Here is a 23077-nt window from a genome sequence, read left to right as displayed (position 1 = left end):
CACCTGAATCCCTTTCACCCCACAGAGAAAGTAATAACCAGAGTCTACAACGACTCACCTGAATCCCTTTCACCCCACAGAGAAAGTAATAACCAGAGTCTACAACGACTCACCTGAATCCCTTTCACCCCACAGAGAAAGTAATAACCAGAGTCTACAACGACTCACCTGAATCCCTTTCACCCCACAGAGAAAGTAATAACCAGAGTCTACAACGACTCACCTGAATCCCTTTCACCCCACAGAGAAAGTAATAACCAGAGTCTACAACGACTCACCTGAATCCCTTTCACCCCACAGAGAAAGTAATAACCAGAGTCTACAACGACTCACCTGAATCCCTTTCACCCCACAGAGAAAGTAATAACCAGAGTCTACAACGACTCACCTGAATCCCTTTCACCCCACAGAGAAAGTAATAACCAGAGTCTACAACGACTCACCTGAATCCCTTTCACCCCACAGAGAAAGTAATAATACCACTGAGGATTGTCCTTGTCAATCTCAATGTCTTCTGAAGAGACTGTGAAGTCCCTGTAAAAAAAAAAAAAAAAAAAAACATTTTATGATTTTGAGAGAGCCGTCTCTAGGTAAATACAATTTGATAGGTAATGCAATACAGTCGTCAATTTGTCTAGATGGGCGGCAAATCAAGACAGATTCAGGAAGATGCTTACATACGCAGATTATAGGGGAATTGCACAGGCATAAAAAGTAGGAGGAAGGCTTGAGTGGAGATTCACTGGCAGATCTTACTTGTATTTAGGTTCTGTGTTGGCCAGGTGTATTTTCTTGGAATCATTGACAGTGACAGCAGCAAGAATGCTCTGCTCAATAGCCATTGGGAGCACAGCATACCCACAGTAGTCAATGTGTTCTCCTAACAGTAATGAATGAAGAAAGACAATGTTTGAGATACAGTTACGGTTTATAGCTAGCTAGGATCACATTTATAATTTTTTTTCCTGTAAATCACTTGTCTTTATACTGTATTTATGGATTTCTGCGTTATAATAGCATAGCTATATACATCTGAACTTAGTTTACATACCTATTAGATTGACTCTTCCAGGAGCTCGTGCATAAAAGAGAGGAGCTTCTCCATACTTTTTCTCGAAGGCCTCTTTCAGGTTTTGCAACCTAGGAATAAAGCAAATCGGGAAAATGCAAATGAATGCACAATTCAAGGAGTGAGTTGAGGAGTGAAAAACGGTCTTACTTTACTGTAACCTACTATAAATGTATAATACTTGCATTGATAGTTTTAGCAACTGTAATTACCAGTAGTATTTAGGAAATTATCAAGATAACTCACCTTTTATTTGCACTTATCAGAATCTTTGTCTTTGGCGGGTGTGCTGCCATTTTTCAAACCAAATACCAGTTCTTACCGGTTGTTTTTAGACTATTGTTAAATCACCTAATCTAATTGCAACTAGATCAATACAGAGTACTGTACTGAGGAAAGATATTGAAACACACCTAATACTATCAGCTGACTCACACGCGGGTCCCCGGATATTATTGAAAAGCTGATCTACGACCAGCTCTTCCCGCCAAAACCGCTACCTCAAACGCTTTCAGTTAAACAAAGAAACTGTTTCTAGACCAGCTGTAAACACGGTGCATTGTAACGAACCGTAACAATACGGAAGAGTAGCAAAGGGCCAGTTCAAAGGAATCACGATTCACGCTCATGTTCACGCTGCGCAGCAACGCATTGGTGGCGGATGACGTAGAAGCTAGTATCTTTGCTGCGACTGTCTGCTGCCACTAGCAAGGTCGCTATCGATCTAGCTAGCTAGCTTCGTAGTAAATATGTCTGATATAGAAGATGACTTCATGTGCGATGATGAAGAGGATTATGATCTGGTAAACTCCTCAGAAGTAAATATATATGGATATTGTAGCTGATTACCATATACAACGTATTTAGCTAGCTAGCTAATCAGCGTAAACATTCCATGTTGCACTCCACTTAGTAGCTAGCCAGCTAGCAGCTGAACTAGCTGTTGATGGTTCTCCTATCATTGACAGCTAACTGTTAACGTTAGTTAGTTAGCCAGCTAGGTCTCTAAGGATTTGTTCACTTACTATTGCAAGTTGCAACTAATTGTTGCTAAACCTTTTGCACCGTTAAATGATCCAGCTGTTTGCTTCACAAATCACCAAAACAACACATATCATGAGCTAGCTAGCTGAATGTCAAAAGTGGGTGTTGATCTTGTAAACTGCAGTGATGATTAATTGTGTGATTTCAGGAATACTCAGAGGACAGCAACTCTGAGCCCAATGTTGATTTGGAGAATCAGTACTACAATTCAAAGGCCCTAAAGGAGGATGACCCCAAAGCAGCTCTCAGTAGCTTTCAGAAGGTTAGTTCACACACAAACACCACAGGAGGCTGGTTAGGGGAGGACGGCTCATAATAATGGCTGGAATGGAGTGGTATCACACCATGTGTTTGTAATTATACCATTCCGGCCATTACTATGAGTCCGTCCTCCCCAATTAAGGTGCCACCAGCCACATGTGACACACACACACGCGCTATTGCCTGTCCCTTTATTAAATGCATCTTTCTGACCCCAGGTCTTGGAGCTGGAGGGTGAGAAAGGAGAATGGGGGTTCAAAGCCTTGAAACAGATGATTAAGATTAACTTCAAACTGGTAAGCAGCAGACATGTTACCAGTCAAAAGTTTGGACTCATTCCATTTTATTTTTATTTTTTAAAAACTATTTTTACAGAATATAGCCCTATTTGGTAAAATACCAAGTCCATATTATGGCAAGAACAACTCAAATAAGCAAAGAGAAATGACAGTCCATCATTACTTTAAGACATGAATGTCAGTCAACCCAGAAAATGTCAAGAACTTTGAAAGTTTCTTCAAGTGCAGTCACAAAAACTATCAAGCGCTATGATGAAACTGGCTCTCATGAGGACCGCCACAGGAATGGAAGACCCAGAGTTACCTCTGCTGCAGAGGATAAATTCATTAGACTTAACTGCACCTCAGATTGCAGCCCAAATAAATGCTTCACAGATTTCACGTAACAGACACATCTCAACATCAACTGTTCAGAGGAGACTGCGTGAATCAGGCCTTCAAATCAAATCAAATTTTATTGGCCACATGCGCCGAATACAACAGGTGCAGACATTACAGTGAAATGCTTACTTACAGCCCTTAACCAACAGTGCATTTATTTTTAAAATAAAACAACAACAAAAAAAGTGTTGAGAAAAAAAGAGCAGAAGTAAAATAAAATAACAGTAGGGAGGCTATATATACAGGGGGGTACCGGTGCAGAGTCAATGTGCGGGGGCACCGGCTAGTTGAGGTAGTTGAAGTAATATGTACATGTGGGCAGAGTTAAAGTGACTATGCATAAATAATTAACAGAGTAGCAGAAGCGTAAAAGGATGGGGTGGGGGGGCAGTGCAAATAGTCCGGGTAGCCATGATTAGCTGTTCAGGAGTCTTCTGGCCAGCCTTTCAAAGCACTTCATGGCTACAGATGTCAGTGCTACGGGTCGGTAGTCATTTAGGCAGGTTATCTTAGAGTCCTTGGGCACGGGGACTATGGTGGTCTGCTTGAAACATGTTGGTATTACAGACTCAGTCAGGGACATGTTGAAAATGTCAGTGAAGACACTTGCCAGTTGGTCAGCACATGCTCGGAGTACACGTCCTGTTAATCCGTCTGGCCCTGCGGCCTTGTGAATGTTGACCTGCTTAAAAGTCTTACTCACATCGGCTACGGAGAGCGTGATCACATAGTCATCCGGAACAGCTGGTGCTCTCATGCATGCTTCAGTGTTGCTTGCCTCGAAGCGAGCATAGAAGTGGTTTAGCTCGTCTGGAAGTCTTGTGTTTCATGGTCGAATTGCTGCAAAGAAACCACTACTAAAGGACATCAATAAGAAGAAGAGACTTGCTTGGGCCAAGAAACATGAGCAATGGACATTAGACCGGTGGAAATCTGTCCTTTGGTCTGATGAGTCCAAATGTGAGATTTTTTTTCCAACCACCGTGTCTTTGTGAGATGCAGCGTAGGTGAACGGATGATCTCTGCATGTGTGGTTCCCACCGTGAAGCATGGAGGAGGAGGTGTGATGGTGTAGGGGTGCTTTGCTGGTGACACTGTCAGTGATTTATTTAGAATTCAAGGCACACTTAACCCGCATGGCTACAGCATTCTGCAGCGATACGCCCTCCCATCTGGTTTGCACTTAGTGGGACTATCATTTGTTTTTCAACAGGACAATGACCCAAAACACACCTCCAGGCTGTGTAAGGGCTGTTTGACGAATGAGTGCTGCATCAGATGACCTGGCCTCCACAATCACCCGAACTCAACCCAATTGAGATGGTTTGGGATGAGTTGGACCACAAAATGAAGGAAAAGCAGCCAACAAGTGCTCAGCATATGTGGGAACTCCTTCAAGACTGTCGGAAAAGCATTCCTCATGAAGCTGGTTGAGAGAATGCCAAGAGTGTGCAAAGCTGTCATCAAGGCAAAGGGTTGCTACTTTGAAGAATCTCAAATATAAAATATATTTTGATTTGTTTAACACTTTTTTGGTTACTACATGATTCCAAATGTGTTATTTCATAGTTTTGATGTCTTCACTATTATTCTACAATGTAGAAAATAGTAAAAAATAAAGAAAAACCATTGAATGAGTAGGTGTGTCCAAACTTTTGACTGGTACTGTATATATTGAATATTTAGAAAATATATTCTTCATTTGTGCTAAATATTTGATCAAATTTGTTCATGTTTTGTAAAGAGCTGCTACCATCCTGTACCACCTAAATTAGTATTTGAATTACTTTTTTGTTGTTGTATTTTTCCCTCCAGACAAATTTCCCTGAAATGATGAACAGGTACAAGCAGCTGTTAACATACATCCGGAGTGCAGTTACAAGAAACTACTCTGAGAAATCCATCAATTCCATCCTTGACTATATCTCAACGTCAAAGCAGGTAATGTTTGTAACATTTAAGAACCAAACAATTATGCTTTGATTCTGTGCACCGATCTGAGCTGTATTGAATTTTGGAAAAGTGTCTAAACTCTGAGGGCTGCTTTTCCCTGATTAAAGCTACTGCTGGACGTATAGGCATGCTAAATGGTACAGAAGGCCTACTTGACTTCTTCATTCATTTTCAGATGGACTTGTTGCAAGAGTTTTATGAAACAACGTTGGATGCATTAAAGGATGCCAAAAATGACAGGCTTTGGTTTAAAACCAACACTAAGGTATGCTTCATAAAAAAAAAAACGTTTCATATAATGTCATTGATTCCATCCACAATATCATCTTTTTTTTAATGCAATCCAATAATGTACACTACCGTTCAAAAGGTTGGGGTCACTTAGAAATGTCCTTCTGGTTAGAGCCAGTTTGCGCTGTTCTGTGAAGGGAGTAGTACACAGCGTTGTACGAGATCTTCAGTTTCTTGGCAATTTCTCGCATGGAATAGCCTTCATTTCTCAGAAACAAGAATAGACTGACGAGTTTCAGAAGAAAGTTTTGTTTCCATTTTGATCCTGTAATCGAACCCACAATTGCTGATGCTCCAGATACTCAACTAGTCTCAATAAGGCCAGTTTTATAGCTTCTTTAATCAGCACAACAGCTAACATAATTGCAAAAGGGTTTTCTAATGATCAATTAGTCTTCTAAAATGATAAACTTGGATTAGCAAACACAACGTGCCATTGGAACACAGGACTGATGGTTGCTGATAATGGGCCTCTCTGTACGCCTATGTAGATATTCCATTACAAATCAGCCGTTTCCAGCTACAATAGCCATTTACAACATTAACAATGTCTACACTGTATTTCTGATCAATTTTATGTTATTTTAATGAATTTTTTTTGTGTTGCTTTTCTTTGGAAAACAAGGACATTTCTAAGAGACCCCCAAACTTTTGACCGGTAGTGTGTGTGGCATAGACGTTTTACGGAGACACTAAGGTTGATCCTTGTGTCATTTAGTTTCATTCCTCACGCCTCCTCCCTGTCCTGTGCTTTAGCTTGGGAAGTTGTACCTGGAGAGAGAAGAGTACGGTAAGCTTCAGAAGATCCTGAGGCAGCTGCACCAGTCCTGTCAGGTGAAGAAACACTCCTCATCAATGCAATCAGAGGTTTTCACAGAGGTCTTTACAGAGGTTTTACCACCAAATCTAATTCAGCATTATAACGTCATAATGAAAAAAAAAAAACGTACTTGTGTGTTCTTAGTGACAATAGATCATTGGAATCATATTGTATGATTTGTAGCCTGGTCCGAGATCTGTTTGGACTGTTTGGACAACTCCTATGGCTGTTGCCGTGACCACAGGAGACAAGAGAACACAAACAGATCTGGGGCTGGGCTAGTATGATTGTGGAATCATTGTGGAAATCTAGAATGCCCTGTTCATCCTCAAGTGTCTGTGTGGATGTATCTCTCAAGTATTTGTTCCATGTTCTGTCTTGGTGTATAGACGGATGATTAGTATTGGTCCCATGTTCTGTCTTGGTGTATAGACGGATGATTAGTATTGGTCCCATGTTCTGTTTTGGTGTATAGACGGATGATTAGTATTGGTCCCATGTTCTGTCTTGGTGTATAGACGGATGATTAGTATTGGTCCCATGTTCTGTTTTGGTGTATAGACGGATGATTAGTATTGGTCCCATGTTCTGTCTTGGTGTATAGACGGATGATTAGTATTGGTCCCATGTTCTGTCTTGGTGTATAGACGGATGATTAGTATTGGTCCCATGTTCTGTCTTGGTGTATAGACGGATGATTAGTATTGGTCCCATGTTCTGTCTTGGTGTATAGACGGATGATTAGTATTGGTCCCATGTTCTGTTTTGGTGTATAGACGGATGATTAGTATTTGTTCCATGTTCTGTTTTGGTGTATAGACGGATGATTAGTATTGGTCCCATGTTCTGTCTTGGTGTATAGACGGATGATTAGTATTGGTCCCATGTTCTGTTTTGGTGTATAGACGGATGATTAGTATTGGTCCCATGTTCTGTCTTGGTGTATAGACGGATGATTAGTATTGGTCCCATGTTCTGTTTTGGTGTATAGACGGATGATTAGTATTGGTTCCATGTTCTGTCTTGGTGTATAGACGGATGATTAGTATTGGTCCCATGCTTTGTCTTGGTGTATAGACGGATGATTAGTATTGGTTCCATGTTCTGTTTTGGTGTATAGACGGATGATTAGTATTGGTTCCATGTTCTGTCTTGGTGTATAGACGGATGATTAGTATTGGTCCCATGCTTTGTCTTGGTGTATAGACGGATGATTAGTATTGGTTCCATGTTTTGTCTTGGTGTATAGACGGATGATTAGTATTGGTCCCATGCTTTGTCTTGGTGTATAGACGGATGATTAGTATTGGTCCCATGCTTTGTCTTGGTGTATAGACGGATGATTAGTATTGGTTCCATGTTCTGTTTTGGTGTATAGACGGATGATTAGTATTGGTTCCATGTTCTGTTTTGGTGTATAGACGGATGATTAGTATTGGTCCCATGTTCTGTCTTGGTGTATAGACTGATGATTAGTATTGGTCCCATGCTTTGTCTTGGTGTATAGACGGATGATTAGTATTGGTTCCATGTTCTGTCTTGGTGTATAGACGGATGATTAGTATGGGTCCCATGCTTTGTCTTGGTGTATAGACGGATGATTAGTATTGGTCCCATGCTTTGTCTTGGTGTATAGACGGATGATTAGTATTGGTTCCATGTTCTGTTTTGGTGTATAGACGGATGATTAGTATTGGTCCCATGTTCTGTTTTGGTGTATAGACGGATGATTAGTATTGGTCCCATGCTTTGTCTTGGTGTATAGACGGATGATTAGTATTGGTTCCATGTTCTGTTTTGGTGTATAGACGGATGATTAGTATTGGTCCCATGTTCTGTCTTGGTGTATAGACGGATGATTAGTATTGGTCCCATGTTCTGTCTTGGTGTATAGACGGATGATTAGTATTGGTCCCATGTTGTGTCTTGGTGTATAGACGGATGATTAGTATTGGTCCCATGCTTTGTCTTGGTGTACTATACAGACGGATGACGGTGAGGATGACCTGAAGAAAGGCACCCAGCTCTTAGAGATCTATGCTCTGGAGATCCAGATGTACACGGCCCAGAAGAACAACAAGAAGCTGAAGACACTATACGAACAGTCTCTACACATCAAGTCCGCCATCCCTCACCCACTCATCATGGGAGTCATCAGAGGTAGACACATCTCTACCTACGCCTTAACTGCTTCACTTTACAACCACATCTCTACCTACGCCTTAACTGTTTCACTTTACAACCACATCTCTACCTACGCCTTAACTGTTTCACTTTACAACCACATCTCTACCTACGCCTTAACTGCTTAACTTTACAACCGCATCTCTACCTACGCCTTAACTGCTTAACTTTACAACCACATCTCTACCTACGCCTTAACTGCTTCACTTTACAACCACATCTCTACCTACGCCTTAACTGTTTCACTTTACAACCGCATCTCTACCTACGCCTTAACTGCTTAACTTTACAACCACATCTCTACCTACGCCTTAACTGCTTAACTTTACAACCGCATCTCTACCTACGCCTTAACTGCTTCACTTTACAACCCCATCTCTACCTACGCCTTAACTGTTTCACTTTACAACCACATCTCTATCTACGCCTTAACTGTTTCACTTTACAACCACATCTCTACCTACGTCTTAACTGCTTAACTTTACAACCACATCTCTACCTACGCCTTAACTGTTTCACCTTACAACCGTATCTCTACCTACGCCTTAACTGCTTAACTTTACAACCACATCTCTACCTACGCCTTAACTGTTTCACTTTACAACCGTATCTCTACCTACGCCTTAACTGTTTCACTTTACAACCACATCCCTACCTACGCCTTAACTGCTTAACTTTACAACCACATCTCTACCTACGCCTTAACTGTTTAACTTTACAACCACATCTCTACCTACGCCTTAACTGCTTAACTTTACAACCACATCTCTACCTACGCCTTAACTGTTTAACTTTACAACCACATCTCTACCTACGCCTTAACTGCTTAACTTTACAACCACATCTCTACCTACGCCTTAACTGTTTCACTTTACAACCGCATCTCTACCTACGTCTTAACTGCTTAACTTTACAACCCAGACACATTCATGGGCTCTTTCTCAAGGGTATTTTTCTTACTCTCAAACGTACAGTCTCTCCTCGCCTCTTTCTCAAAACGCATTGGAGGAGAAGATCCAAGGTCTCTCCTCTCTGACCTAGTCCTTCAATGGGTTTTAAGTAGGAGGCGTGTAGAGAGGATCCTTTGTCAGGACCACGTTGTCTGGTCTGTTGTCTTCTCCAGAGTGTGGAGGGAAAATGCATTTGCGAGAAGGGGAGTTTGAGAAGGCTCACACGGACTTCTTCGAGGCGTTTAAGAACTACGATGAATCAGGAAGTCCTCGACGCACCACCTGTCTGAAGTACCTGGTGCTGGCCAACATGCTGATGAAGTCTGGAATCAACCCCTTCGACTCCCAGGAGGTATGGAGGGACTCTTTAGTGATGAGAGATTCATCTCTATGGGATGGCTTCCCAGACCCAGTTTTTTAAACTAGTCCTGGAATAAAACTTTTTCAATGGAGATGGGTCTTTACTGATTCCTATTTTAGTGAACATGGTGTATTGGTGCATCTGTCATAATGTTAGTGTCGTTACTAATGCTGATATTTGTTCCTCCTAGGCCAAACCCTATAAAAATGATCCAGACATCCTTGCAATGACAAACTTGGTCAGGTAAGACTGCATCTCATTGGCTATTACAATCTAACCTTTCTGGGAAGAGTTTTGCTTTGGCCATTTGTCTACACACAGTTTGATTATTGAACGCAAACCAATGTTACATTCCCCGCCCTAGTTCCTACCAGAACAACGACATCACAGAGTTTGAGAAGATCCTGAAGACCAATCACAGTAACATAATGGATGATCCATTCATAAGGGAACATATAGAAGGTGTGGTTTAAGATGTCACTCTCAGCTTGATGTATTTGGTTAATGTTACTTCATTAGTAAGTAGTAACATGCTTTTAACAAGTTATAAATCCTTATACCTGGAGGCAGGTAAAGAGTTACTGAAAGTTCCTTATATTTAATCATAGATTTTCTTGATTTTTATCTTTTCAGAGTTATTACGAAACATAAGAACACAAGTGCTCATCAAATTAATCAAGCCTTACACGAGAATACACATACCTTTTATTTCAAAGGTAAGATCACTACAAAGATCTATCTGTAGCATATTGTTTTTGTGAAAAAGTATATATTGTATCTAAATTTGAAGTTTTATAATATACATTTTTTTGTCTCCTTCAGGAATTGAACATCGACGTCTGCGACGTGGAAAGCCTTCTAGTTCAGTGCATTCTAGACGGGTAAATTGCATCTTGGTACATGATTATTGTAGAGCTTTAAATGCACCACAGTTTTACGCATTTACCATAATTGACCTTCTATTTAACTTTTTCTTCTGATACCTGTCAGCACGATCAACGGCCGTATCGACCAAGTCAACCAACTGTTGGAGTTGGATCACCAGAAGAGGAACGGAGCCCAATACATGGCTTTAGATAAATGGACTAATCAGCTGAACACTCTCAACCAGGCCATCGTCAGCAAACTGGCCTAATCGGAGTAGTGTAACCCGAAAAGTTACTAATTCGATGTTGCGGGCGTGGGGGGTAATTTCAACATGAGGAGCGAGTTAACCCAATTCATCTCATTTACAGTAGCAGTAGACTACATTCTCAAGATGGCAATAACAGATTGATGATCTCCCACAGCTTCCAATATCAAACGTACAGTCACTTCTTGTCATGTGACTGATCATTTAAGGTAGAAGTCAGAGGTGCCAGTTGCCCAGCTTGTGTATCTCGGCCTAGGGCCAGTTTACCGGGCACAGATCAATAGTCCTGGACTAAGAATATGCTCAATGAGTGGTTTTTTTTTCTGGAGTCGGACTAGGCTTAATCTGTGTCCAGGAAACCAGTCCATAGTGTCCCAAAACCAGTAGACTTCATTACCATTAAAACACTAAACTGGCCATTCATTGTACAGAGAGAAGACTGTAAAATCCCACTTATGTACATTTCCTATAGTGAAACATGTTTGCTCTACCACAGTATTGCCCCCTTCTAGGGATATGTGAATACCCAAATGTATTGAAGCATTAACAATGTTGAGCAGTCAAAATCGGCATGACCGTTTCATGTCAAAATCAGCATGACCGTTTCATGTCAAAATCAGCATGACCGTTTCATGTCAAAATCAGCATGACCGTTTCATGTCAAAATCAGCATGACCGTTTCATGTCAAAATCAGCATGACCGTTTCATGTCAAAATCAGCATGACCGTTTCTGCAAAATGTCCAGTGCTCCCTGTACAGTCTTTCATAAATGGAGCACCAGATTTCATATGGTACATTGTTGTGACACTGTTAGACACATTTTAGCTTTTGTTTTGTTACTGAAATAAAAGTTAACTGTTGCTTCAGTTTTTTAATTTTTTTTAAATTTTATTTTGTACAAATCGTGTGGAGCCATCCGGTGACTGATCTGTAAGTTTCATACAGTAATGAAGTGGGTATACCCTAGTTTTGCGAAAAATATCCCAAACCCGTCTGCCCGGCAAAGGAAAAATATGATTTGACAAACAGTGACATACACTAGTTTAAGGACACCTGCTCTTTCAATGACATAGACTGACCAGGTGAAAGATATGATCCCTTATTGATGACACTTGTTAAATCCACTTCAATCAGTGTAGATGAAGGAGAGGAGACAGGTTAAATAAGGATTTTTAAGCATTGAGACATGGATTGTGTATGTGTGCCATTCAGAGGGTGAATGGGCAAGACAAAATATTGAAGTGCCTTTGAACGGGGTATGGTAGTAGGTGCCAGGCGCACCGGTTTGGAGTCAACATGGACCAGCATCCCTGTGGAACGATTTCGACACCTTGTAACTCAATATTAGGAAGGTGTTCTTAATGTTTTGTCCACTGAATTACCTAAAATGATCCCATATTGGTATTTTACAGTCAGGCCAACCCAAGCTGTACTGTGCCAGTAGGCTATTAGTAGTCATACTATTGAAACAGATTAATGAGGCTGTCAACTGTGTCAGAAATTCCCAGGTTTCTGATTTTTCAGGTTTTTGTTCTCGAGTCACTTTAATTTTTTTTATAGTAACAACAAACATTGGATGTTCTAAATCCACAACCATGCTTAAACCACATCAGGAGATCAATTTTGAGATCTGGGAAAATCTTAAGAAATTTAGATTTTTTTTAGTGTAGTTACCCTTTAATTCAACTGGTCATGACCTAGCACTGTTGTTTGGTTAGAGGTGTTTCTGTAGCGCATATGAGATGGAGTCTGTAAAACAAATGGCCGCTGGATTGATGCAAATAATCATGATATCATTCTGCCAGGTAGGCATAGGTTACTTTGTTGCTAGTTAACATCTAATTGAGAAGTTTTTTTGGGGGAAAGCCTTTCCATCTACCAGAAGACGGTTAGGTCCTATCATTAGCGTTGCTATATTTTTCCTGTCCCTTAATTGTTTTGAAACCTGGATGTTTTACTTCATATTACGAGGCATGTCTTACCTTGCTTCAAAGTAGCCTATAGCCAAAATCCCATCATAGAAACGTGGAGGCAATTATTTTATAAAGACCTCATATGAGCGCTCTTGTTCTATTGGTTTTCAAATCAACGTTCTTTCATTGTCTAGCAGCCAAAGGCATTATCCTAGTCATATTAGCAACCCATGATAGTTGTTGCATCTTTTGATCTCCCCTCGTTCTACATTTCTAAAGGATATTTCCATCTCTGTCCATTAAACTGCTCATATGTGCAATGCGCATTTTAGAATGGTGTTTTCCCGCAAATCGCATTTTGGAACATTTGCGCGTTTAGGCCTACCGCCATGTGCACACTGCTGAGTTTAAAATGGGAAGAAATAATAGTTAATCAACATTTTAAGGTAAACATTCTGATCTGTTCCATCAGCCTGATTCATTGATAAGAGTATAGGCTACATCCACTACACTACTTTGATAGGCATAGTGGGGATTAAGAAGTGAGTATATGCAATGCCCACAAAAACATTGGTTGATACCTGCCTTTAGATGAGGAAAGAAGCAACTAGTTGAGGTTGAGTTGGAGAAGAAACTTAAAATCGCAAATTCAAGAATACACGTTGAGAGGGTAATTGGAAGTCTCATGCAGAAACATACTATACTTTTATAATAGGCTACATTAAATTAAATGTATTTTGTGTGCAATTGCCATCTCTGCTTTGCCTTGCCCCATGACTAAATATTTCACTCCTCCATGCTCGTCCCCTGGTTTGAAAGCATCCTTCCTCTGGCAGAAAGGACATTTGATTTCCACACAGCCCATTCCACAGCAATTTGCAACTGACAAGTCCATCTGGACTGGCACCAATGAAGGGGTACTGCTGGTTGATGAATAGACCTGTCTTCATCATTTCCAAGTTCTCATGAGAGCAGGTCAACATGTTCTGATACTGAGCAGGTCAACATGTTCTGATACTGAGCAGGTCATCATGTTCTGATACTGAGCAGGTCATCATGTTCTGATACTGACCAGGTCATCATGTTCTGATACTGAGCAGGTCAACATGTTCTGATACTGACCAGGTCAACATGTTCTGATACTGACCAGGTCATCATGTTCTGATACTGACCAGGTCATCATGTTCTGATACTGAGCAGGTCATCATGTTCTGATACTGAGCAGGTCATCATGTTCTGATACTGAGCAGGTCAACATGTTCTGATACTGAGCAGGTCATCATGTTCTGATACTGAGCAGGTCAACATGTTCTGATACTGAGCAGGTCAACATGTTCTGATACTGACCAGGTCATCATGTTCTGATACTGAGCAGGTCATCAAGTTCTGATACTGAGCAGGTCATCAAGTTCTGATACTGAGCAGGTCAACATGTTCTGATACTGAGCAGGTCATCATGTTCTGATACTGAGCAGGTCATCATGTTCTGATACTGACCAGGTCATCATGTTCTGATACTGAGCAGGTCAACATGTTCTGATACTGTGCAGGTCAACATGTTCTGATACTGAGCAGGTCAACATGTTCTGATACTGACCAGGTCATCATGTTCTGATACTGAGCAGGTCAACATGTTCTGATACTGAGCAGGTCATCATGTTCTGATACTGTGCAGGTCAACATGTTCTGATACTGAGCAGGTCATCATGTTCTGATACTGACCAGGTCATCATGTTCTGATACTGAGCAGGTCATCATGTTCTGATACTGAGCAGGTCATCATGTTCTGATACTGACCAGGTCATCATGTTCTGATACTGAGCAGGTCATCATGTTCTGATACTGACCAGGTCATCATGTTCTGATACTGAGCAGGTCAACATGTTCTGATACTGAGCAGGTCATCATGTTCTGATACTGAGCAGGTCAACATGTTCTGATACTGAGCAGGTCATCAGGCTCTCATACTGAGCAGGTCAACATGTTCTGATACTGAGCAGGTCATCAGGCTCTCATACTGAGCAGGTCAACATTTTCACATTTACATTTTAGTCATTTAGCAGACGCTCTTATCCAGAGCGACTTACAGTTAGTTATTTTTATTTTTCATACTGGCCCCCCCGTGGGAATCGAACCCACAACCCTGGCGTTGCAAACGCCATGCTCTACCAACTGAGCTACAGGTGCTGATACTGTAACATGTAACTTCTTTTGAGAATAAATGCAACACTTGCAAGCGCATACCGTGATGTGTGAATAAATAAACTGCTCAAAAAAATAAAGGGAACACTTAAACAACACATCCTAGATCTGAATGAATGAAATAATCTTATTAAATACTTTTTTCTTTACATAGTTGAATGGTGCTGACAACAAAATCACACAAAAATTATCAATGGAAATCAAATTTATCAACCCATGGAGGTCTGGATTTGGAGTCACCCTCAAAAATAAAGTGGAAAACCACACTACAGGCTGATCCAACTTTGATGTAATGTCCTTAAAACAAGTCAAAATGAGGCTCAGTAGTGTGTGTGGCCTCCACGTGCCTGTATGACCTCCCTACAACGCCTGGGCATGCTCCTGATGAGGTGGCGGATGGTCTCCTGAGGGATCTCCTCCCAGACCTGGACTAAAGCATCCGCCAACTCCTGGACAATCTGTGGTGGATGGAGCGAGACATGATGTCCCAGATGTGCTCAATTGGATTCAGGTCTGGGGAACGGGCGGGCCAGTCCATAGCATCAATGCCTTCCTCTTGCAGGAACTGCTGACACACTCCAGCCACATGAGGTCTAGCATTGTCTTGCATTAGGAGGAACCCAGGGCCAACCGCACCAGCATATGGTCTCACAAGGGGTCTGAGGATCTCATCTCGGTACCTAATGGCAGTCAGGCTACCTCTGGCGAGCACATGGAGAAATGCCACCCCACACCATGACTGATCCACCGCCAAACCGGTCATGCTGGAGGATGTTGCAGGCAGCAGAACGTTCTCCACGGCGTCTCCAGACTCTGTCACGTCTGTCACATGTGCTCAGTGTGAACCTGCTTTCATCTGTGAAGAGCACAGGGCGCCAGTGGCGAATTTGCCAATCTTGGTGTTCTCTGGCAAATGCCAAATGTCCTGCACGGTGTTGGGCTGTAAGCACAACCCCCACCTGTGGACGTCGGACCCTCATACCACCCTCATGGAGTCTGTTTCTGACCGTTTGAGCAGACACATGCACATTTGTGGCCTGCTGGAGGTCATTTTGCAGGGCTCTGGCAGTGCTCCTCCTGCTCCTCCTTGCACAAAGGCAGAGGTAGCGGTCCTACTGCTGGGTTGTTGCACTCCTACGGCCTCCTCCACGTCTCCTGATGTACTGGCCTGTCTCCTGGTAGCGCCTCCATGCTCTGGACACTACGCTGACAGACACAGCAAACCTTCTTGCCACAGCTCGCATTGATGTGCCATCCTGGATGAGCTGCACTACCTGAGCCACTTCTATGGGTTGTAGACTCCGTCTCATGCTACCACTAGAGTGAAAGCACCGCCAGCATTCAAAAGTGACCAAAACATCAGCCAGGAAGCATAGGAACTGAGAAGTGGTCTGTGGTCACCACCTGCAGAACCACTTCTTTATTGGGGGTGTCTTGCTAATTGCCTATAATTTCCACCTGTTGTCTATTCCATTTGCACAACAGCATGTGAAATGTATTGTCAATCAGTGTTGCTTCCCAAGTGGACAGTTTGATTTCACAGAAGTGTGATTGACTTGGAGTTACATTGTGTTGTTTAAGTGTTCCCTTTATTTTTTTGAGCAGTGTACAACACTTGCAAACATGTAAATTGATATTTGCATCAAGTCAATAAGATTTGCATGCATACAACTACATTTGAGAATGAAGGCAAGTAATGCAACTAATTTACTAAACTTGCGACTGGTGAATCTTCTTCTGTGTGTAACGTTGACGCTGGGAGTTTAGAAGCAGGTGGTCAGTTTAATAAAACAATGCACAAGGCTCGATAAAACCAGGAGTACATGTAGGCAGGGGTAAAAGTGACTAGGCAATCAGGATAGATAATAAACAGTAGCGGCAGCATATGTGAAAGTGTGTCTGTGGCGTCAATATGCGTGTGTGTTTGTAAGCATATGTAGTGTGTGAGTTGGAGTGTTAGTGTAGTATATCTGAGTGTCTTGGTAGAGTCCAATGAGCGTGAATAGAGCCAGTGCAAGAATGTCAGTGGGGGAAAAAGGGGGTCAATGCAAATAGTCTGGGTAGCCATTTGATTAAATGTTCAGCAGTCCTATGGCTTGGGAGTAGGCCTAGAAGCTGTTCAGGAGCCTTTTGGACCCATACTTGGTTGTCCGGTACCGCTTGCTGTGTGGTAGCAGAGAGAACAGTTTATTACTTGGGTGGTTGGAGTCTTTGACAATTTTTAGGGACTTCCTCTGACGCCTCTCTCTCTCTCTCTCTGAAACATATGTTAACATTGCCCAAGCAAGTGTAATAGATGATAAACAAAAGTGAATTAAACAATAGAAAAATGAACAGTAAACATTACACTCACGAAAGTTCCAAAAGAATAAAGACATAATAAAGTCATATTATGTATATATACAGTGTTGTAACAATGTGCAAATAGTTAAAACGAAAATAAATAAACATAAATGTAGGTTGTATTTACAATGGAGTTTGTTCTTCACTGGTTGCCCTTTTCTTTTGGCAACAGGTCACAAATCTTGCAGCTGTGATGGCACACTGTGGTATTTCACCCAATAGATATGGGAGTTTATCCAAATTGGATTTGTTTTCGAATTCTTTGTGGGTCTGTGTAATCTGAGGGAAATATGTGTCTCTAATATGGTCATACATTTGGCAGGAAGTTAGGAAGTGCAGCTCAGTTTCCACCTCATTCTGTGGGCAGTGTGCACATAGTCTGTCTTCTCTTGAGAGCCAGGTCTGCCTACGGCGGCCTTTCTCAATAGCAAGGCTATGCTCACTGAGTCTGTACATAGTCAAAGCTTTCCTTAAGTTTGGGTCAGTCACAGTGGTCAGGTATTCTGTCACTGTGTACTCTCTGTTCAGGGCCAAATAGCATTCTAGTTTTCTCTGTTTTTTTTTGTAAATTCTTTCCAATGTGTCAAGTAATTATCTTTTTTGTTTTCTCATGACTTGGTTGGGTCTAATTGTGTTGCTGGTCCTGGGGCTCTGTGGGGTCTGTTTGTGTTTGTGAACAGAGCCCCGGGGACCAGCTGGCCGAATTAAGTCGTCAGAGTGGCCTGACGTTTCTGCATATGAATGTAAGAAGTCTTCTCCCAAAGCTTGATTTAGTGAATATATGGATAAAAACTGCTGACCCTGACCTAGTTATGCTTTCTGAAACCTATTACAGACAAAAATATTGGCATAAATGGTTACAATATCTTTCGTGCAGATGGTAAATCTAAGGGTGGTGGTGTTGCTGTATACGTAAAAGACAAGTTCTCTGAGGTCCTTCTGGCTTCTGTTACTAAACCAATCAGCAATCTGAATATCTGTCTTTCAACCTAAACCAATCAGCAATCTGAATATCTGTCTTTCAACCTAAACCAATCAGCAATCTGAATATCTGTCTTTCAACCTAAACCAATCAGCAATCTGAATATCTGTCTTTCAACCTAAACCAATCAGCAATCTGAATATCTGTCTTTCAACCTAAAACCTCGGCTCATCTTTTAAATATGGTTGTATCTTGTTATAGACCTCCATCTGCTAATGCTGGCTCTCTGGATTGTATTTTCCGAATTGTTATCACAGCATGTCAACTCTGAGTTTGTCTTGATGGGTGATCTGAATCAGGATTGGTTAACATCTAGCTCTGATCAACTCAAAATTCTATGAAATACCTATAATCTCACTCAGATTGTCAACAGTGTAACCAGGTTGAGTATAAAGTGTCCTCTGAAATCCTCTTTGATTGATTTGATCTTAACCGATACTCCTCATCGTTTTAATGCTTCTGGTATTTTTGCAAATGACATTAGTGATCACTGTGCGCAGTGCCTGTGTGAGAGATGATACAATTCCTAAGCCATCTCCACGTGTCATTACGAAAAGAAACTGGAAGCAGTTTGATGTTCAAGGTTTTTTACATGATGTATTTAGCATCGAATGGAATAGAATATAATTAATCCCTGATGTTGAATTAGACTTTTCTTACTTCCACAACTCATTCCAGGATGGATGCAACAGGCCCCTTTCAAAACATTCAGCATTAAGAGCAGAGAAAACCCTTGGTTTACTGATGAAATCCAAAATCATAATGGAACGAAATGCTATGTGGGCTAAAGTAAGAGGGTCTGGTTCAGCGGATGACTGGATGGCTTTTAAATGTCTTCGAAATCTGGGTGTGGCTATTGTGACGGCCCTGAATATTTCTGAACCGTCTCAAGGCTTCTCCTTCTAATAGGGCGCTTCCCCTTTAATTCCCCATTAAATAGCCAGCATCAGCTGCGCAAGAGAGAAGTTGTGATTGAGACCTGAAGGAGGATGTGTACTACCTTCAGTTCATGAAGCTTCGCCATGACGTTTGTTTGGTTGCCTTACAGTGTGTTTTGTGGCCTTAAAGCGAGTTTACCCAGGATTGGATCCACTCTGTGCGCTGTGGACTACAACTCTCCGTTGGTTTTCGTGGCCTTTCCTCCGCTGGAGGGCTGTTGGCGGATTGTCTGACTGACCGACTGACTACAACTTTTTGTATACGGTATTTCCTTTGTTTGGGGGTGATGTATACTGTGATTTATGTAGTTGTGAGGACGTATTATTCTTTGGGTAGTCTTTGATACGCTTTATAGTTGTGTTACAAAATAAGTGTTATTTTGAGGGTATGAATATACTGGGTTTATGCTACGGACAAGCGTTGCGGGACTAAGGGCACTTGAGCCACGGAACTTATTTACCGGGCTGGACTCTTTTTATGCCCGAAGTACAGGACATTTCTAAATGAACATAAGTGCATTGATTTGTTATATTGTTGTGTGTGGGTGGGTGTGATCATTTATGTTGTGAATACAACCAAGCAAAAGAATACACTTGTTTGAAGTTCTTTCCAAGGTTTTTAGGGGTTTATGAAAAGTATATTTCCATCTTGACTTTTACATAAGTCCTTTGTATTGGTGTGACTTGACGGACCAGATGGGACTCATTCCCTCTCGAACTAAAAGGAGAAACCTATGCTTTCTCTGGTAGGCACAACCTACCTGGCACCCCTATAAATGCCTCAAGTCAAAACCGTTACACTATGACCCGAAAACTGAAAGCAGACCACTACCTTAAATCTACTTTGGATAATTTAAATAATCCCTCCAAATTTTGGCAAGTAGTGAAAGGTTTGGAGTGCAAGTAAAGATACACAGCTGCCCAAACAATTGTTGGTAGACACACAGATTGTAACTGAGAGAACCTCTATTCTGAAATCAAACTTTTCTAGATGCAGGCAGTTTATTTGAAAAGGTTAAAGGTCTAAATGAGCCCCCTGTGAATTTACCAGACACCCCTGTGCACTCCTTCGCCAGGTTTTCCTTCTCATCCTTCTCTGTTTCAGAAGTGCGTAAAGCCCTGAAAGAAATTGCTAGAAAGAAATCCCCTGATGATTTAGACACCCCCGCCTCCTTCACCTGGCTGCAGACATCATTGCTCCCCCTTAACATGTCGTTTTAACCTCACGCTTGACGTTAATGAAATCCCGAAGTTATGGAAATCTGCTTTTGTACTGCCTCTCCTGAAAGGTGGAGATCCTTCGCTACTTGACAACTATCGACCCATATCAAAATTGTCTGTACCGTCTAAGGTACTGGAGTCCTTAGTCAGTAGGCAGCTGAAGGCCTACCTCCAAGAAAACAACATCTTAAATGGAATGCAGTCAGGTTTTAGGTCTGGCCACAGCACTGTTTCAGCAACATTGAAGGTTTTAAATGACATCCACTGTGCTCTAGACAATAAGTTACATTGTGTGTCCGTCTTTATTGATTTGTCGAAGGCATTTGATACCGTGGACCATGCTGTGTTGGTGCAAAGGTTAAAATGTTGTGGAATTACTGGTCATGCTCTCTAGATTGGTTTATAACCTATAAAATCGTAAACAATGTGTAATGGCGGATGGTTGTAAATCTTAGTCCATGGAGTTGTGCTCAGGTGTTCCGCAAGGTTCTACTTTGGGCCCACTGTTGTTCATTTTGTATATCAACAACATTGGGGATCATATTGAAACAGCGGATGTTCATTTTTATGCAGATGATACTGTTCTTTATTCAAGTGGTAGTAGGTTATCTTTAACTTTTGAAAATGCCTAAAGAGCATTTAACACCATACAACAGAATCTGTATGATTTGAAGCTGGTTCTGAATTCAGGTAAAACAACATGCACGGTATTTTCAAATGCCAGGCATGTTACTAATCATGCCATTGCTACATTGGATGGACATACTATTGAGCAAGTCAAAAGTGTACAGATATTTGGGAGTGTGGGTGGATGACAAGCTGAGCTTCACTGTTCATGTGGATAACTTGATAAGGAAGCTCAAGCTGAGAATAGGTTTTTATTACCGGCATAAGGCTTGTTTTTCTCTGGAGGCCAGGAAGGAGCTGGTACGATGTACATTACTGCCGGTTTTAGATTTTGGTGATGATATATATATGCAGGCCTCGACCACTACCCTGAGAGTACTTGATTCAGTATATCATGCGGCCCTCAGGTTCATTACCAATGGAAAACGTCTAACACATCATTGTGATCTCTACAGCGCTGTTGGCTGGTCGTCATTGACCTTGTGTAGGCTTAAAACACTGATACAGTTGAAGTCGGAAGTTTACATACACTGATAAACGTGCCCTGATAACCACACAACAGAACACGTACAGTTGAAGTCGGACGTTTACATACACCTTAGCCAAATACATTTAAACTCAGTTTTTCACAATTCCTGACATTTAATCCTAGTAAAAATTCCCTGTCTTAGGTCAGTTAGGATCACCACTTTATTTTAAGAATGTGAAATGTCAGAATAATAGTAGAGAGAATTATTTATTTCAGCTTTTATTTCTTTCATCACACTCCCAGTGGGTCAGAAGTTTACATACACTCAATTAGTATTTGGTAGCATTGCCTTTCAATTGTTTAACTTGGGTCAAACGTTTCGGGTAGCCTTCCACAAGCTTCCCACAATATGTTGGGTGTATTTTGGCCCACTCCTCCTGACAGAGCTGGTGTAACTGAGTCAGGTTTGTAGGCCTCCTTGCTTGCACAAGCTTTTTCAGTTCTGCCCACTAATTTTCTAAAGGATTGAGGTCAGGGCTTTGTGATGGCCACTCCAATACCATGACTTTGTTGTCCTTAAGCCATTTTGGCACAACTTTGGAAGTATGCTTGGGGTCATTGTCAATTTGGAAGATCCATTTGCGACCAAGCTTTAACTTCCTGACTGATGTCTTGAGATGTTGCTTCAATATATCCACATAATTTTCCTTTCTCATGATGCCATCTATTTTGTGAAGTGCACCAGCCCCTCCTGCAGCAAAGCACCCCCACACCATGATGCTGCCACCCCCGTGCTTCACGGTTGGGATGGTGGTCTTAGGTTTGCAAGCATCCCCCTTTTTCCTCCAAACATAACGATGGTCATTATGGCCAAACAGTTCTATTTTTGTTTCATCAGACCAGAGGACATTTCTCCAAAAGTACGATCTTTGTCCCCATGTGTAGTTGCAAATCGTAGTCTGGCTTTTTTATGGCGGTTTTGGAGCAGTGGCTTCTTCCTTGCTGAGCGGCCTTTTCAGGTTATGTCAATATAGGACTCGTTTTACTGTGGATATAGATACTTTTGTACCTGTTTCCTCCAGCATCTTCACAAGGTCCTTTGCTATTGTTCTGGGATTGATTTGCACTTTTCACACCAAAGTACGTTCATCTCTAGGAGACAGAACGCGTCTCCTTCCTGAGCGGTATGACGGCTGCATGGTCCCGTGGTGTTTATACTTGCGTACTATTGTTTGTACAGATGAACGTGGTACCTTCAGGCGTTTGGAAATTGCTCCCAAGGATGAACCAGACTTGTGGAGGTCTACAATTCTTTTCTGAGGTCTTGGCTGATTTATTTTGATTTTCCCATGATGTCAAGCAAAGAGGCACTGAGTTTGAAGGTAGGCCTTGAAATACATTCACAGGTACACCTCCAATTGACTCAAATGATGTCAATTAGCCTATCAGAAGCTTCTTAAGCCATGACATCATTTTCTGGAATTTTCCAAGCTGTTTAAAGGCGCAGTCAAGTTAGTGTATGTAAACTTCTGACCCACTGGAATTGTGATACATTGAATTATAAGTGAAATAATCTGTCTGTAAACAATTGTTGGAAAAATTACTTGTGTCATGCACAAAGTAGATGTCCTAACTG

The 23077-nt window shown here is 41.5% G+C and overlaps 2 protein-coding genes across 7 annotated transcripts in view; one reads left to right on the top strand and one right to left on the bottom strand.

The window, feature by feature from the left end:
* The window catches only part of LOC311135162 (N-acetylgalactosamine kinase-like), a 10798-nt gene extending 9145 nt beyond the window's left edge, over nt 1-1653 (bottom strand). The window contains exons 1-4 of the mRNA XM_084169069.1: nt 1316-1653; nt 1052-1140; nt 757-880; nt 444-534 (exon numbers count right to left, since the gene is read on the bottom strand). Of these exons, the coding sequence (XP_084025195.1) occupies nt 444-534; nt 757-880; nt 1052-1140; nt 1316-1365 (354 nt within the window). The 5' untranslated portion in view covers nt 1366-1653. The remainder of the gene's footprint in view (nt 1-443; nt 535-756; nt 881-1051; nt 1141-1315) is intronic.
* Nucleotides 1654-1725: 72 nt separating this feature from the next.
* Nucleotides 1726-11612, top strand: LOC311135008 (COP9 signalosome complex subunit 2-like). 6 transcript variants are annotated; one of them, XM_084168817.1, is made up of 13 exons: nt 1726-1872; nt 2262-2375; nt 2593-2670; nt 4870-4995; nt 5183-5272; nt 6055-6177; nt 8104-8278; nt 9426-9604; nt 9804-9856; nt 9978-10075; nt 10247-10329; nt 10436-10494; nt 10604-11612. In XM_084168817.1, exons 1-13 carry the CDS (start codon nt 1819-1821, stop codon nt 10746-10748), a joined length of 1377 nt encoding a protein of 458 aa, XP_084024943.1. In that variant the 5' UTR covers nt 1726-1818; the 3' UTR covers nt 10749-11612. The 6 variants fall into 6 exon arrangements, with proteins under 6 accessions (XP_084024943.1, XP_084024944.1, XP_084024941.1 ...); XM_084168818.1 differs by having other exon boundaries at nt 1726-1887; nt 6055-6132; XM_084168815.1 differs by having other exon boundaries at nt 1726-1887.
* Nucleotides 11613-23077: the final 11465 nt, after the last annotated feature.

This window comes from Coregonus lavaretus (assembly GCF_964263955.1).
Source record: "Coregonus lavaretus genome assembly, chromosome: 9".
In the NCBI taxonomy this organism is placed as follows: domain Eukaryota; kingdom Metazoa; phylum Chordata; class Actinopteri; order Salmoniformes; family Salmonidae; genus Coregonus; species Coregonus lavaretus.
Note: the sequence above shows the minus strand (reverse complement) of the source record. Positions and strands in the feature narration are given on the sequence as shown.